Here is a 15,864-nt window from a genome sequence, read left to right on the forward strand (position 1 = left end):
ACAGACCCGAAGTTGGGTATAGAAATCATGATCCAGAACAATCAGTATCGTATTCAGCCCCTAAAGCCCAGTCATGTGCCGGCCCACGTAATGTGTTGCCGCTGCACACGCGCTCTTCACCTTCTTTGTTCAACAAAACAAATAACCCCAATCATCTCCCATTGTCCAAATTCGCTGTTCTTTCAGTTCCAATTCCACCACAAAGTTTGGTAAAGCCGCAATAGTTGCTCTCAGGTCAATCAGTGTTAGTCGACTAGCCCATCTCCTTTATTTTTCTCTCAAGCTGTATATCTGTTTATTATTTCCCGCTTTCTATTTGCTCTTTAGAGCTTTCTCTTTGATTAAATGGATAAAGGGGACTCGTAAGGATTTTATTTTGCTTGTATCCGTTGGGATTTTTTATTATTACTCTCTGCTTATTACGCATTTACAAATAATGGTTTTGAGCTTCGTTGATTCATTTTTGTTTTATTGGATTGATTGATGTTATATTATGTTATGGTATAGGTAGTTCTCTCAAAGGGTGCTTATCACTTATTCATTTGATAGGCTGATGTTAATATTGGTTTTAGATTCTAACAATTTTGAAAGGGTTTGGTTGGATTTTGGAGTTGTTGAAATTGTGCTTGATTTTAAGTTTTGAGCTATATCTATTATGGCAACTTTTATCACAATATGATGTCAAATTTGCAGGTGGGTTTGATTTTTTATTAATCTTACTCCAGCTATTAGTCTGCTAGTTGATTTTGATGCTGTGTTTGAAAGCTCGCCCTCTCTTTTCCTCACCATTTCCCCTCAGTTTTTCTTCTTTCAATCACCTGAAAAAATCCTTCACTTTATCCACCAGAACCTCTAAATCCTCGACCGTCATGTCCATCATTGAGCATGTGGTTCTTTTCAAGGTCAAAGGTGACACAGAACAGGAAAAGGTCAACGCGATGCTTAATAACCTCAATGGTTTGGTCTCTCTGGATCCTGTCCTGCACCTCACTGCTGGTCCCGTCCATCGTATCAAATCTCCTATCTTGAATTTCACCCACATGCTCCATAGCCGGTACAAGTCTAAAGAAGATTTGAACACATATTCCGCACATCCCGAACACCAGCGTGTTGTCAAGGAAAACGTCATCCCCATCTGTGATGATATAATGGCTGTTGATTGGGTTGCCGATAATGATCCCACCCCGCTGTCCCCGCCCCCTGGTTCTGCCTTCAAAGTAACCTTCTTGAAACTCAAAGAGAGTGTTAGCAATGAAGTGCAAGGTGGGATTCTAGGGGAAATTAAAGGGGTGAAGGAGGGGATCTCTGGTATTCAACAGATGACTTGCGGAGAGAATTTCTCACCTGCAAGAGCAAAGGGCTTTTCACTTGCCTCGGTCGCTGTTTTTGGTGGAGTTGGAGAAATGGAGGCAGCAGTGGGAAATGAAGAGTGTGTGAACCTACAGAAGCAAAAGGTTAGGGACAATGTGGATGGTGTCATTGTTGTTGATTATGTGGTGCCAGCTTCTTCACCATAGATTGTTAACTAAAAGAAAGATCTTGGTTCTTGAATGATGGAAGTTTTGGATCAATATTTAAACATTGAATAATACTTGTGAGACAGATTGAACTTGGAAGCAAGGTTTAGCTTTGTGCATCTTGAATGCACATCTTTTATTTTGAACCTTTGGTTTTAGATTATAGCATGCAAATATTAGTTTTTCCCCCTCGTTTTGGATAAACTGCGAATAATAAATATGATATCTGAAAAACTAAATCAAAATATTATTTGAATTCATGATTCTTGAATCTGCAAAAAGTGAGTTGAAGCTGTCTGAAATCTAATTTCGTATAATTGCCTCTCTATTTTTAGGTGAACTTTTTAATTATAAAATCCAAGAATATTTCCTGTTCACAATCTCTACCCTGAAAAAAATTGCATCCCTATTTACCGAGAAAAGCTGCATTTTTCGGGTTAAGCTCTCATCCACTATGTTTTTATTGGTGAAAGTATCTGTCAAATCCATTATAGGATTAAATCAGTCCATTTAATATGTTATTAATCTCTCTACTAATATGTATCAATTTAAAAATTATTTTTTTATTTGTTGTTTCGCGCCAAATAAAAAAGTTCATTTGTAGAATCATAAAAAAGTTTCAAATTATTATTTATGTTTACAGTAAATGTCATTTTTTAAATATTAAAGTAACTTTGTTAATGGATTTATTTATTTATTAATAGTATAGAAACTAAATTAATCCATTTAACAATAGAGGTGTTAATTTGATCCGATCTGTAATGACCCAAAATTCACGGGTATCGGAAACGTATAATATCGGGCCTCCATCTTAATAAGCTGAGTCTGAAAATAATTATTAGAAATATTTACTAGACTAGTTGTGTATTTAATTAGGTTTTAGATAGGTGAATTTAGCTTAATTAGGAATAATTAGCAAAAAGGGATTAAATTGCAATAGAAGTGAAAGTTTAATTATAAATTAAAAAAATAATAGGGACTAAATTGGCAATTATGACAATTGCTAAATTTGAGGCAGCATAAGTATAAAAATCTGAGATTTTTATGTGTTAAAAAAATGTTATTAAATTATTATTATTAAATTAGTGTTATTAAATTATTATTATATTTTAAATAAAAAAAGTTGACAAATGTATGGTGTATATGAAGACATGTGGAAAAAAAATGAAATGAAATACATATATTAGTAATTATTACATATTTACTTATCATTTAAGTAAATAATATTAAAATATATTATTATTATTATTAACTAATGAATAAAAGGAATAAAGTAAAAGAAAGAAACAAAGAAGAAAAGAAACAGAATAGCTAGAAAAGAAACAGAGAAAGAGACGAAAACAGGGGAAGGAAAGGGGAAAGAAAAATAAAAGGGAAAACTAGGGATTTGAAGCTTGAAGTTTAATAGGTAAGTAAAATCAAGTCCTTTTCTCATAAATTTGATGTTTTTGGAATCCCAGAGTGAAATACTCTTGGATTTAAATTGAAAATTTGAAAGTTAATAGATTTTTGAGTAGGGTTTATGTTGAATAAATGATGGAATTGAGGGTTTATTTGATAGAATTTCTAGTTAGAGTTGATACAAGGATTAAATTGTGAAGTAAGCTACAAGTTTTGAATTTTAGGGATTAAATTGGGGAAAATTCGAAATTAGTGAAAATGCTGAAAAATTTGTAGATAAAATTTAGTTTAGAAGAAATTTGAATAGAAATAGAGTGTGAATTAAATTAGAAAAGTAGACAAATTTAGTTAGGATTAAATTGGAATCAAAGTATAAATTAGATAGAAATTTTATTATTATTAATTTATGTTGTAATTAATGGTGTAAATTATTATTATTTTCATAGCTAACAAGGAACTCGAGGTATCGGCACACAAAGAAAAGGAGAAGGTTATTGAGGAATAATCGAGCAAATTCGGGTTTGTATTACTATAATTCAAGTTATTTATTATTAAATGCTAAATTTTAATTTATGTGTCTAGTAAATGAAATGTGAGGTAAGTATTAATATTAGTATTAATTTATTATTAGTATTATTATTATTATGAGTGGGAATTAAATTGAATAGTTTATATGAATTAATATTTGAACTGTTTGTTGATTGAAAGCGGGAAATGAATTTGAATCGAATTGTGAATGGTATTAAATTGTATGGAAATGTATTGAGTTGTGAAAATGTGTGAATTTGTGAAATAATTATTGATTGAAGGTGGAAAAATGATTGAATTGAAAGTGTGAGAAATTGTGATTGAATTGAAAATATATGTGATTTAAATACCCTATTAACTAGTCGGGCTGAGTCAGATATAGTTGGCATGCCATAGGATTGGAAGAGTTCAGGGATACTTCGACCTCGAGTCAATGAGACACTGGGTGTCACTATATTTCTTCGGATAGATTCGATGAGGTACTGGGTACCAACTTTCTTCGGCTTTGCCGATGAGACACTGGGTGTCAACTATTGCTTCGAACTATCCGATGAGGCTCTGGGTGCCATTCTGGTGTGTTTGGTTGGATCCGTGTATCCGCCAAAGTCCGAGTTTTGTTAATAGGGTAAATGATGAAATGATAAACCGAACGAGTTGGTCAAACGAACTATTGAAATGAAATGAAAAAGTTGAATTGCGAATTGAAATGAGATTGAGAAATGAACCTAAGGTTCATGATTTGTTCAAACTCAAATTGTGGATATACGATATTGGTTGATGAATTGCTATTGTTGAAATATTGAATTTAAATTATATATACGAATTATGCATTACATGTTTAAATATTGTTATAATTTGAATTATGGTAATACCACTGAGTATGAAATACTCAGCGTACGGTTGTTTCCGTGCGCAGGTCGATAAAAGTCAAAGGTCCCGGTTCAGCATCCAGACTAATCCCGACTTCAGCATAATTTTGGTGATGTATATTTCTTTTGGTAATGTGGCATGTACATAGGATGTGTATAAAGGTTGTTATGTTTTAATATAAATGGTTAAAAAAATGTTAGTATTAAAAGTTTATGAATTATAATGAAAGAAGTTTATCTATTTTGATTTATTTATTACCTTGTTAAATTTAAATTGATATTATACCGATTGAGTTTGATTAGAAGGAATTTAGTATAGAAAATGAGAATGTGACAGGAATTGGTTGATTTGATTTTATTTGAAAATGTTAAGATTTTAAATTGCAGGGGGTTTGATGTGAAAATAAGCAAAAATGTTGCCGAAATTTTCTAAAAGTGAATGAAATCAATTACTAAAATTTATAACAATTTATGAATCATTTTAATAGTATGGTTATTTATTTAAGAATTATTTGTAAATTAATTGGTTTGTCCGGTAATGCCTCGTAATCATGTTCTGGCGACGGTTTGGGGTTAGGGGGTGTTACACGATCCCTATGATAGATGAACTTAGTAAGTACATTCAATTATGTTTATTTGTTAGTATCTAATATAAATTTAAGGAATAATATTTGGTACACTGCTCGTGAAGTTTTTAAACTCCATAAGTAAGATAAGAGGTAGAGGCGAAGCCAAAAATTTTGTTTTAGGGGGTCGAAATTAAATTATAACTTTTATGATAGTAAAAATACAATTTTTAAAAGATTAAATCAAAATTTTATCATTTTTAGGGGGCCAAAATATAATTTTACTTTTACTAATTTAAAATTTTAAAATTTTAAAAGGCCAAAATAAAAATTTTTCATTTTAGGGTGGGCCGAGACCCCTGTCAGCTCTCCTAATTTTGCACTTGGTAAGGGGTTGACAAATGTCCTATAATAATAGAAAAAAATGCATAATAATTTTTTAAAAGTGCTTTAGAATAGAAAAAAAAGTATAAATTAAATTATCATTCATAGTTATAAGTTGAAGTGGGTCTTACAGATATGAGAGAGCAATTAAAATGTTTTGCCTCTTGGACTATGCTTTGGAAGTTAGGACCCAATACAAGTTCAAATTAAAGTCTATCGAACGAGCCGTATCATCTTGGGCTATGGCCTATTGCTTGCTGCAATGCTGCTTGCTATGGCCTACACAACTTGGTCTCCACGCATCTAGCTTTGGAGCGTATTGTCGTTATCCAAAAGAGTTTTAAAAAAGCAAGCAAGCAAACAATATAAAAGTAATTGAACCTTTGACACTTGTGCTTTCTTTTTCTTCTACAAGAAATGAACTTTGAAGTCAAATAATCAATCAGATAATGCAACACATAAGCTGTATGTATATATATAGCTGAAGTTTGGAGCATTTTAAAATAAATCATACAAGATTTCAACAAGTTTCTCATCAGATACTGAAATTCACTAAAAACATAGTATATGGATTGCTTTGTTTCAGTAACCACTTCATTGGTCTTCTTCATCCTCCTTTATGGGGTTGCAAGAGTTTCCTATTCCATTTGGTTGAAACCCAAAAGCCAGGAAAGGCTATTAAAGCGGCAAGGTATCAGTGGCAGAGCTTACAAACTACTGGTTGGGGACATGAAACAGTTCATAAAGCAGATAACTGAAGCTTGGTCTAAGCCTATTAATCTATGTCACCACATTGTTCCACGTGTTGACCCTTTCACACTTGATAATGTCCAGAAATATGGTAGGCTATAAAGCTATTTCATCTTATTCTTTTGTTATGATACAAGGTTTCCAAACATTTTGTTGTTCTTTTCCCTATTTTGAGTCCAGGGAAGATATCATATTGTTGGACTGGAACAAGACCAAGGCTGATTATACAGGATCCAGAAATGATGGAGGAGGTGTTAGCCAATAAGCAAGGTCACTTCCAAAAGCCACCGCTGAATCCACAAATTCTCATTCTATCTAGAGGAATCTCAACTCTTGAGGGAGAGCAGTGGTCTAAACGCAGAAAGATGATCAACCCTGCCTTTCATCTCGAGAAACTCAAGGTTCCATCAATTACTTCAATATTCTTTTTGTTTGTTAAAAGGATCAAACAGGTTCCACTTATTCAGTTGGGGTTGTCATTGTTTCTTGAATTGTTCTTTCAGGGGATGGTTCCAATATTCTCAGTCAGTTGTGGACAGATGATTGAGCAGTGGAAGGAAAGGGCTAGTTTGCAATCAAGTTGTGAGATTGATGTATGGCCTGAACTTCAAAAGCTTACTGCTGATGCTATTTCCAGGACAGCATTTGGAAGCAGCTATGAAGAAGGGAAGAAAATCTTTCAACTTCAAAAAGAGCTAATTTCATTGACTCTTGAAGCAATGCAATCAATCTACATTCCTGGCTTCAGGTGCATATTTCCCTTAACCCGATTCGACATGAAAGAAAAACACTCTTTCCTATCTTCGTACGTTGTTGGTTTGTTCTAATCTTGTTACTATGTACAGATTTATTCCTACAAAAAAGAATCAGAGGAGAAAGAAATTGAACAAAGAAATCACATCAATGCTAAGAAATGTTATCCAAAGGACAGAGCACGCAATGAAGACGGGACAAGCGAGGGCCAATGACTTGCTAGGCATGCTCTTGCAGCATAATAATCAGTTTGCTGTTCTAGAAAACACAAATGGAGCAGAAGGAAAGATGACAATTGAAGATGTAATAGAGGAATGCAAACAGTTCTACCTTGCTGGCCAGGAAACGGCTGCGAGCTTGCTAACATGGACGATAATAGTCTTAGCTCTGCACCCAGAGTGGCAAGAAAAGGCTAGAGAGGAAGTCTTACAGGTTTGAGGCAAGGAGCTCGAATTTGAAGCTATAAACTACCTAAAGATTGTAAGCAACGATATGAACTGCAAATCTCTAGTTTTTTTTTCTTTATATCAAATATTAAATGATGTAGAATTTCTTGCAGGTAACGATGATACTTTATGAAGTGTTGAGATTGTATCCACCTGTAATAGCTATATATCAACATACTAACAAAGAAGCCCAGATTAAAGAAATCTCTGTTCCAGCTGGAGTTGATCTAACGCTGCCCATCCTGCTCGTAAATCATGATCCTGGACTTTGGGGCGAAGATGCTGAAGAATTCAAGCCGGAGAGATTTTCCCAAGGAGTTTCAAAGGCATCGAAAGATCAACTGGCGTTTTTCGCATTCAGTTGGGGCCCGAGGACCTGTATTGGGAAAAATTTTGCTATGATTGAAGCTAAGGTCGCTTTGGCTATGATTCTACAGCACTTCTCATTCAAGCTATCACCTTCTTACTCTCATGCTCCATACACTGTTATGACTCTTCAACCACAGCATGGAGCACAAATAATCTTGCACCAAATCTAGATGGCAAGCTGAGGTTCCTAATCATATGGCCTATGGTGGATTTCCATTTCGAAGAAGAGAAAGAATTACATTGATTGTGTTGCATTTTCTGTATTGAGTGCTAAATAGACATTTTATTTTCTAAATTTCTTGTGTAAACCACTAATCAAATGTGAAGAAGCAGAAGCCATCAAAGATCAGTCAAATAATTGAAAACAGAATAAACATCTGGGGTTAAAATAGCTCGCTTGTCAATTTCCCCAACACCACAACAATGCTTCTTTCCAGTATTAACAGCTACAACGTCTTGGGAAAACTCGCTATTGCAACCTGGTGTGACCTGTATCAAATCGACAATAGTTTATCATTAATTCATCATGTAATCTGAAACATATAACAAGTCAGATAAATCATCGTTAACGGCTAATATTATAAAATGTTAAGTTACTCACATCATAAAGGGTATCCCCCAACTTTAACTTGACAGCACCACTTCTATACACGAGCATTTTACCCATGAAACCTGCAGGTAACTCTTCTATGCCACATGTCTTCTTTGCAGAACCTACACTCGCAGCCGGTTTTGAACGGCTATTGGTTTCATTCCCAGATATGTTTCCTGTTTGCTTTGTCATAGGTAATGTTGGTGGTAACTGAATAAAGAACATAGTTGCTTCTGAATTCTCCTCCTGGTAGCTCAACATCAGCGAGTTTCAGCATGAAGAAACCAGGCACAATATAATATTTGATTCAGTTGTTATGGTACTAACCATTAGACCAAGCTCTACTGCTGGCTCCACTGAATCTTCTTCGAAAGTTGCATTTGCTAAAGCAAACTCCTCCTCATCAAGAAACTCTACAGTGTAAATTCAATAAAAAGCTACTCAAATTCAATAAGATATTAACCAGTTAGGTGAAGAACAATGCCTGGTTCGTTCCAAAAATGGGAATCTACTTGCAGTACTATAATGGCCTACACCAACAATGGTTTTTCAACTAATCACATACCTGGATTTCCTGAATATGGTCTCCTCATAGGAAGGGTTACAGGATAGTAACTATAATAATCCTGCAGATACATCCAAACAAAGAAAACCCAATAAACCCAATATACCTTACATAAACTATCAATGGAAAATTAGAAAACCTGTAAACAGGTAAGGTCAATTACGGTTTGCATTAATAATTCAAAGTTCACGTACATACCCATGGTTCTTTGTATTCTTTCTCCTCTCTCAAACCTGGAGTAGGAACACTACCTATTGAAACATCAACACACTAAGTATCAGACTGAAGGGAATCTCAATCACTAACGAGACAACTTTATATAAGGATAGTATGGTGTTAATAGTTTCCATTCTACTATACGGCTTGAACCTTTGGAAGCTCCAAATGTTTTTATGGAAGTTGACCCCGCTCCAAAACCAAATGCAACTTGTGAAGATGCAACTGCATATCAATAAAAAAAAAGTGTTTTAAGAGCTCACATTTGTGTTATAGAATGCATGTAATATTTCAAAATTTCAGTTCTTTTAATAATGGTATTTAAGGTATTGGTTGCATCAGATTTTGCTTTTTTTCCTCTTAAATGCATTGGTGCCATCACTCATATCAATGTAGTTTAGTTGAATTGATAAAGAATTAACCTTTCTTTTCAACTTTAGGCTTTGTCTTTGCAGAAATTTGCTGGGAGAAAAAGAAAGAAAAAGATCAGATAAGAAATAACATAACAAGGAAATCAATGGCAGATAAACATGAAGAAAAATGGAAATAAAAAAAGAAGAGAAAATTAAAGAAAGGAAAAATAAGTACACTTAAACGCTGCAGCAAATCCCTGGCCTGAACAGCATCAGTGTCTTCGACCACTTCACTGAAACCCACACAAAAAACAACCAAAAATAAAATGGACATAAGCAGATTAAAAAAAGTAAGTTTGAAAATGAAGAAAAAGGCGCCTTGCATTGCAATCCATGTACGGGATGATATATACGTTTTAACCTCGAGCTTTGGTGCTCGGCGAGTAGGAGCTTTGGGTGCAAATCTAACCTGCAAAACAGAATAATATCCAAAAAAAATTAAGAAAAATTATCGACTGTTGAAGTTCAACCATAGATGATAGTGATGGAACAAACCTTCCTGGTGGGAGCATTGGTTTTGTTAGTTTGTTGTTCCATTGAAGATGATCAAATTCAAAAGGTCTTCAAACAAGAAAAAAAATATACTGTGTGATGTTTTATGAATTGAATTGATATGAATATGGAGATGCGATTTGGTAGGGAAGAAAAACGGGCCAACTAGAATAGTTGTATCCAACGTGGAACAAGTACACTACATATATAACTGAAATCTTAAGAACCAAAAAATTAGGTCACTCGTATACTCCGTACCGTTCTGTTCCATGTGTAAGCCAGTATAAGACCCTAAACCCCCTCACCATCTATCTAACAGTGATTATCCTTTTTTTAGATAAAATTTTGCAAATTTAGCTCAATTTGCTTCAAAAATCATTTAAGATTTTAAAAAATTATATCAATTACTCCCTTGCGTGTTTTTCTCATATTTAATTAATAGATTTTTAATGGATATCTTATCTTAATTCAAGATTTGATATGAAGCATTATGGTATATGCAATTAATTCACATTTAATTAGTTTTTTTTATTTCTCAATAATTAATAGTCAGACATTTAAAAAACAAAAACAAAATTAGTATAATTGTTTTCCAAAGCCTCGCAGTTGTTGGTATATTTGAGAGAACCAAGGAAGACAAAAGTTTAACAAACCAATGTAATGTCATTCAACCCATATCAAGGATCCAGATATTTTACAGTCAGTCATTCAATTTACAAGTGAAACGACAACGTTTCAAGAGTATTTCCATTTTAAAATATGGTAACTGACAAAAACCAAAAGAAACCATGAAAGAGTCTGAGGCAGATAGTCAGAGAGTAAGATGGGTGTGTGTGGGTGTGTACGTGCGTATAAATATGAGGAGGATTAAAACATAAAAGGTATAGCCTTCAGTTGAAAACTGACCACTGATGAAGTGATGTTAATGGGGTATAAGCCTTTATATGTAACCAAAGCAAAGCACCACCCCCACTTATCTGACTCACCCACCCACCAGAACCTTCAGACCATTTTGCAGACTTACTCTTCTTTTTTGCCTTAAGCTTAATCCCTGACCCGACCTCACCTGCTCCTCTTTGCTCTTTTTGCTTTTTTTTTTTTAACTCATTGACCAACCAGTTTTTTGTAACCCCATCGTGACTCATTACCAAATTCCTTTTATGACAATATTATTAGCTTTCAACCCAAGATTTTTTTCTTGTTAGTACTGAGAAATGAGAAAACAGAAGGTTATATAATTTGTGAGTGAAAATACCCATGTCTCCTCTAATGAAACATATAGTTTATGGACCAATCTAAGTCGCTTCAGTCTGCTTTTTTGTTAACAATGGTGAACCTTTTGTGTTCTTTAAGTTACTTTTGTTTTTTGGGTTTTAAATACAAATCAAAAAGTAGATACTGTGGGAAACTTTCGGTGATTATAGGTACATTACATACTGCTGTACTGAAGAAGACTTAGTACTGCAAGTAGTGCAGTGCAGGGGCAGTACATAAAAGAAAGAGATGGAAACCAAAAAAATAATAATAAATAAAAGGGCTTAGTGGAATACTAAAGATGAAGATGAACATGGTAAAAAAGTGGCTGGCCAAGCCTGCTTCCCTGAAACCAGATATATGCATGGAATGGAAGATGCTTCTTTTCTATGTTTTAATAGTGGAATGTTTTTTCTCAAAAGCCTATGCAGAGTGTGAGAGGAATCGTTTCAACAGGTGTTTTAAAAACTACAGTTTCTCAACTTAGGTGATAAGAAGAAAAAAAAAGCATAGTCCTTTTAAGGCCTTGTTCCATTTCTGTGATTATTGTGGACCATACCGGTGATGTTTTTAAAGAGATGATTTATCTTGTTTTAGCCAAAGATAATTTTGATTTTGTTGCATAATGAAGAACAAAGGGAAAAGATTCATTTTTGTTTTTGTTAACTGGATCATATGGTTTGGTTTGGCTTGGCAGGGCTTGTGTGTTCAAAGAAAGAGGCATTGCCAAACGATCCCTACTCAATTAAGATGAACTGAGAAGCGACAAATTAGTAAATCCTGGGAATATAGGACCAACGGGACCCCAACTATTATTACAATAAGCAGTGGGTTGGTTGAGTAAGTGCCTGCTTGAAGTTAAAGCCAACATAAAAAAAAAAAATTCCTCACAACACATTGACCTGTTAGCTAGCTACCAGCATATCATGTTTGGATGAGTCATTCAGTCTCGAGAATAAATTTGCAGTAGGAAAAGAACATAAAACCAGTAAGAAGTCATTGGATCATTCATTAATAAGGGGAAAAAAGAAACACAACCCAATTTAACCATATTAGCAAAAGAGAACAGAAAACAAAAACAATAAAACAAAAAGCCAAAGGAGAAGGAAGAAATAAATGAAAGACTAAACAGTCAGAATTCACAGAAAGAAGTGATCCCCACTACGTACATCTTTGGCCTCTAATGCAGAAACCTACCACTGGACATTCAACCATCTGCAATTGAAACAATAAGAATAGATTTCAGGCCAAAAGATGAAACGAGTTAAATGCCTTAAATTATAGATGCAAAAAAAGAAAAAGAAAAAAAAAGATTACCATTATGAGCTCTTGAATTGAAAATGGGGAAGTCATGTGAAGTGGAAGGGATGGATATAGAGAGTCTGGTTGTTGAAACTGATGAGCTGTTTGATGATTTATCATCCAAATCAAGCCATGAATCTCTATGTTTTGGTGGCCATTCATCAAAGAAACGATGGACTGTCTTTTGGGGTTCTCCTTTCTCCAATTCATCAGTCATTTCATATTTGATATAGGAATGTTCATCAGCATCCTGTTTGTTTTGTTTCGGGTTGTGATCAGTGAGGCTTTGAAGCTGCAAGTAAGAGTATTCACTCTGTAATCCAGAACAGTTCCTCTGCTTTGAGGAAGAGGAGCTCATTGTTAGTGGTGCAAGTTGCCATGAATCATCCACAGATGAACCTGAGAAACTCCTCATTGTACCGGAAGGTTCAGAGAAAAAAGCATGTTCATCTACTTCTTCTTTCAACCCATAAACATAACTGTTTCTCCTTCATAAAAAACAAAACTCATCAGCAAAATAATAATAGAAGTAAAAAAGAAAAACCAAGTACAGTAAAATTTATTTTCAAGGTTGCATTTGTGATGGAACCTGTAATCCATGTTAGTCTGGGAGTAAGAGCCAGAGCCGAGGAGAGAATGTGTGGTGTTTTCTTGAGGTGACAGTCCAACCCCTGGAGGTCTCGATGCATGGGGATACATAAAGGGGTGATTCGCCTGGGAATGATAACCATGGTAGCGAAGTTGGTGCTGCTGTTGGGATTCAGAAGACAAGGACATGGAAGAAAGAGAAGAAAAAGAAGAAGGGTGGTGTGTCTTGGTGATCGATGAGATGTTTTGAGTTGCTGTTGAAGGATTTGCCATTGTTGCATTACTAACTTCCACAGGCTTTCTTGAACGGTTTTTGCCTCTATGCATGTGTCTTTCACAGTACTTTGAATCTGGGTAGGCTTCTTTAGAGCATCTCCATTTCTTTCCATCAGTTCTTCTACACCTTCCAGGTTCTGGGTCCACTTTTCTCCCTAATCCCATCTGGAAACAGTTCCATCCAACTGCCAAAAAAACAATAAGAGAGCTTTCATTGTTAAAAACCAAAATGGAAAACAACAAATGCAAAGTTAAAAAAGTAGGTTTAAGTTTGGGGTTTTTTTACTATGTTGAGGCTGGTAAGAGAAAAGCCTTGAAGAAAGTGAGGTATCCAAGGAGCTTCTCTTGATGGTGAAGAGGAGATCAGGTGGTATAGGGATGCCTGAGACCATGTACTTGAAGATTAGAGCTTGATGTTCAAGCTCTTGATACTGAGATGCAGTAAAAGGAAACCTGTTTCTTCCACTCATCATTCAAAAGAGACCCAATGAACAAATTTGTTGAAAATCAAGCTATATAAATAAGAAAAAGAAAAAAGAGAGGCAGTAGGTTATTCAAGTGAAAGAGAAACAAACATGAAGGAGAAAGATTGAAACAGGTTTGGTTTGTCTGTAAGTGTTTAAGTTTGGTGGGTTGGTTCATTACTTGTTATTTAAGAAGCCTTGGTTGCCTGCCTGTTTGAATGCTGATGTAGACTGACTGTGTAATAGAGTAGGTATATTTATTTCAGGGACCATTTCACTGCAGAATCTTCTGTTCATGGATAAAACTAATGCTTCTGATTATAATGCTGCCACCTCCTTTCTCTCTCTCTCTCTCTCTCTTCACTCTGACACCTGACTTCTGAGGGAAGAGAACTGAGAAGAGAGCAGTGGCTCATATTATGACTGAACCTCTCTGGTCCTGCAGCTATGCTGCCCCTCAGTGGCAGCTCTTGTCTTTCTGACACCACTTCTGAAACCCATAAACTAAAGGTTAGTGGGACTTAAAAGACTGTAAAAAACAAAAGAGATAATAATTACTATTATTATTTTAACCTACATCAGTTGGTGTTGGTGTCTGAACCCAAAACGCCTGCCTCCCTGCCCTTCTTCAGAATCTTGTACGGTTTTTGAGCTTTTACTGCTACTAAACTCTTTTACTTTTTCCCCTGTTCCTTTACCCTCCGTATCCTCCACTTACTATACCATCTTTTTCCACCTTTGGGATATAGGGAATGTGCTTGCTTAACCAGCCTAGCTCATCTACCTTTTGTTTTTCTCAATGCTATATATATATATATCATGTTCTGTCTGTTTTTCTTCCCTCAATTCTCAAATGAGATGAGCATGGGCTGGTTGGGCTTGTCTCTTGTAAAAGTAGCTAAGTCTGCAATTCTGTATTAACCACCTCAGTTAAGCACTGTCTTTAACCCAAGGATTAATATTCTTTTAATCAAACACTAGTAATATAAAAAAATACATATATCAGCTAAGCTAAGCTCTACAGTAGCTGGTTCATTATCATACTCCTATCTGTCTTATAATAATAACAAAGCTAAGCTAAAATGGAGGGTCCAAAAGAAGTTAAAGTGGATGCAACTGTTTCCAACAGTTGTCAAATGAGTACTTGTTTGTCTCTGTACTTCACGACTATTGTATTGTATTTGTATGGAAAGATATCAAAGCTGTTCATGTGAGGAGAAAGGGGCATTACAGAGGAAAGGGAGAGAGTTTTGACAGTTTTTTTTAAAGGGATAATAGTTGGAGAAGAAACGACATTATCACATATTTTAAGTGTATTAGTAGTACTAAATTAAACCCTCGGGGGGGGGGGGGGGGCTTGGCTTGGCTTGGCTTGCATTTAATTCCCAGGCACTGTTGTTGTATTATAAGAGTGGCAGGTGTTGTACAAAGTAAGTAGAGGACTCTTTGGCACTGTTCAGAGCTGTCCTTATCTACCCTGCCAGCTTCAAACAAATGCAAAGCAACTTTTTTAAAACATATATTTAAAAAAAATTACTGACCAGAAGTACGGTCCTCACCGTCGCAAGAAGAGCAAGTTTCGATCGGGATTTTCTTTTTTATTTTTACTTTGTGTGTGTGTGGGGGGGGTTATTTAGTGAAAATAATATAGTGAAGAAAATGAATTTTGGTCTTTAATAATAAGCATGATAAAAGTACAGCAAAAAAAAAACATTAAGTATTCTTTTAGCGATTATACAACAAAAATAAAAATGATCTTTTCAAATTTCAAACTTTTCCCACATCTAGGTTTGGTAGAACCCACTTGCATTACTTCACTTTGCTCCCAAAAGTAGTGACTAAGGGAACAATGAGAAATGGGATTTTTTTTTAGATATTGGGGTCCTATAATTCAGTGAGGTAATGGAAAAATATTGATGTTCGTGGCAGAAAAATTAGGCACCACTCCACTGTTTTTACTTATAAAGGTTCCAGCTTCCCAACTCAAATGTCAAATGTGGGTCAACATGTTACACCTGTAACAATTTTGACAGCTTATTAATATTATGTTCATTCATGTCTACAAAATTCCAGCAAAGTTTGATACTGAGATTTGCTTGTTTTCTCATTCATTACTCTC

At 35.0% G+C, this 15,864-nt stretch overlaps 3 protein-coding genes, 1 long non-coding RNA gene and 1 pseudogene across 8 annotated transcripts; 3 read left to right on the forward strand and 2 right to left on the reverse strand.

Moving 5' to 3' along the window:
- The first annotated feature begins 68 nt into the window (after positions 1 to 68).
- LOC107907110 (stress-response A/B barrel domain-containing protein UP3) lies at positions 69 to 1,663 on the forward strand. Of its 4 annotated transcripts, none has more exons than XM_016834330.2 (2): positions 69 to 244; positions 694 to 1,663. In XM_016834330.2, the coding sequence occupies exon 2, from the start codon at positions 750 to 752 to the stop codon at positions 1,515 to 1,517; it is 768 nt and encodes a 255-aa protein (XP_016689819.1). In that variant the 5' UTR covers positions 69 to 244; positions 694 to 749; the 3' UTR covers positions 1,518 to 1,663. The 4 variants fall into 4 exon arrangements, with proteins under 4 accessions (XP_016689819.1, XP_016689822.1, XP_016689821.1 ...); XM_016834333.2 differs by having other exon boundaries at positions 94 to 244; positions 848 to 1,663; XM_016834332.2 differs by having other exon boundaries at positions 98 to 234.
- A 1,207-nt stretch (positions 1,664 to 2,870) lies between these two features.
- On the forward strand, positions 2,871 to 4,493 carry LOC121217518 (uncharacterized). The gene is made up of 3 exons (XR_005913610.1): positions 2,871 to 2,925; positions 3,365 to 3,437; positions 4,363 to 4,493. It is a non-coding gene; the product is annotated as an uncharacterized lncRNA (long non-coding RNA).
- Positions 4,494 to 5,743: 1,250 nt separating this feature from the next.
- On the forward strand, positions 5,744 to 7,878 carry LOC107907109 (cytochrome P450 72A225-like; annotated as a pseudogene).
- On the reverse strand, positions 7,763 to 10,101 carry LOC107907108 (uncharacterized). The gene is made up of 10 exons (XM_016834329.2): positions 9,865 to 10,101; positions 9,723 to 9,778; positions 9,545 to 9,602; positions 9,379 to 9,418; positions 9,110 to 9,181; positions 8,939 to 8,991; positions 8,741 to 8,801; positions 8,503 to 8,588; positions 8,185 to 8,421; positions 7,763 to 8,072 (listed from the first exon to the last, which is right to left on the reverse strand). The coding sequence occupies exons 1-10, from the start codon at positions 9,904 to 9,906 to the stop codon at positions 7,923 to 7,925; spliced, it is 855 nt and encodes a 284-aa protein (XP_016689818.1). The 5' UTR covers positions 9,907 to 10,101; the 3' UTR covers positions 7,763 to 7,922.
- A 2,003-nt stretch (positions 10,102 to 12,104) lies between these two features.
- On the reverse strand, positions 12,105 to 14,522 carry LOC107907106 (growth-regulating factor 1). 2 transcript variants are annotated; one of them, XM_016834327.2, is made up of 5 exons: positions 14,323 to 14,522; positions 13,568 to 14,235; positions 13,007 to 13,466; positions 12,433 to 12,905; positions 12,105 to 12,330 (listed from the first exon to the last, which is right to left on the reverse strand). In XM_016834327.2, the coding sequence occupies exons 2-5, from the start codon at positions 13,752 to 13,754 to the stop codon at positions 12,323 to 12,325; spliced, it is 1,128 nt and encodes a 375-aa protein (XP_016689816.1). In that variant the 5' UTR covers positions 13,755 to 14,235; positions 14,323 to 14,522; the 3' UTR covers positions 12,105 to 12,322. The 2 variants fall into 2 exon arrangements, with proteins under 2 accessions (XP_016689816.1, XP_016689817.1); XM_016834328.2 differs by having other exon boundaries at positions 12,433 to 12,896; positions 14,323 to 14,477.
- Positions 14,523 to 15,864: the final 1,342 nt, after the last annotated feature.

The sequence above is a fragment of the Gossypium hirsutum genome, chromosome D05, assembly GCF_007990345.1.
Source record: "Gossypium hirsutum isolate 1008001.06 chromosome D05, Gossypium_hirsutum_v2.1, whole genome shotgun sequence".
Taxonomy (NCBI): domain Eukaryota; kingdom Viridiplantae; phylum Streptophyta; class Magnoliopsida; order Malvales; family Malvaceae; genus Gossypium; species Gossypium hirsutum.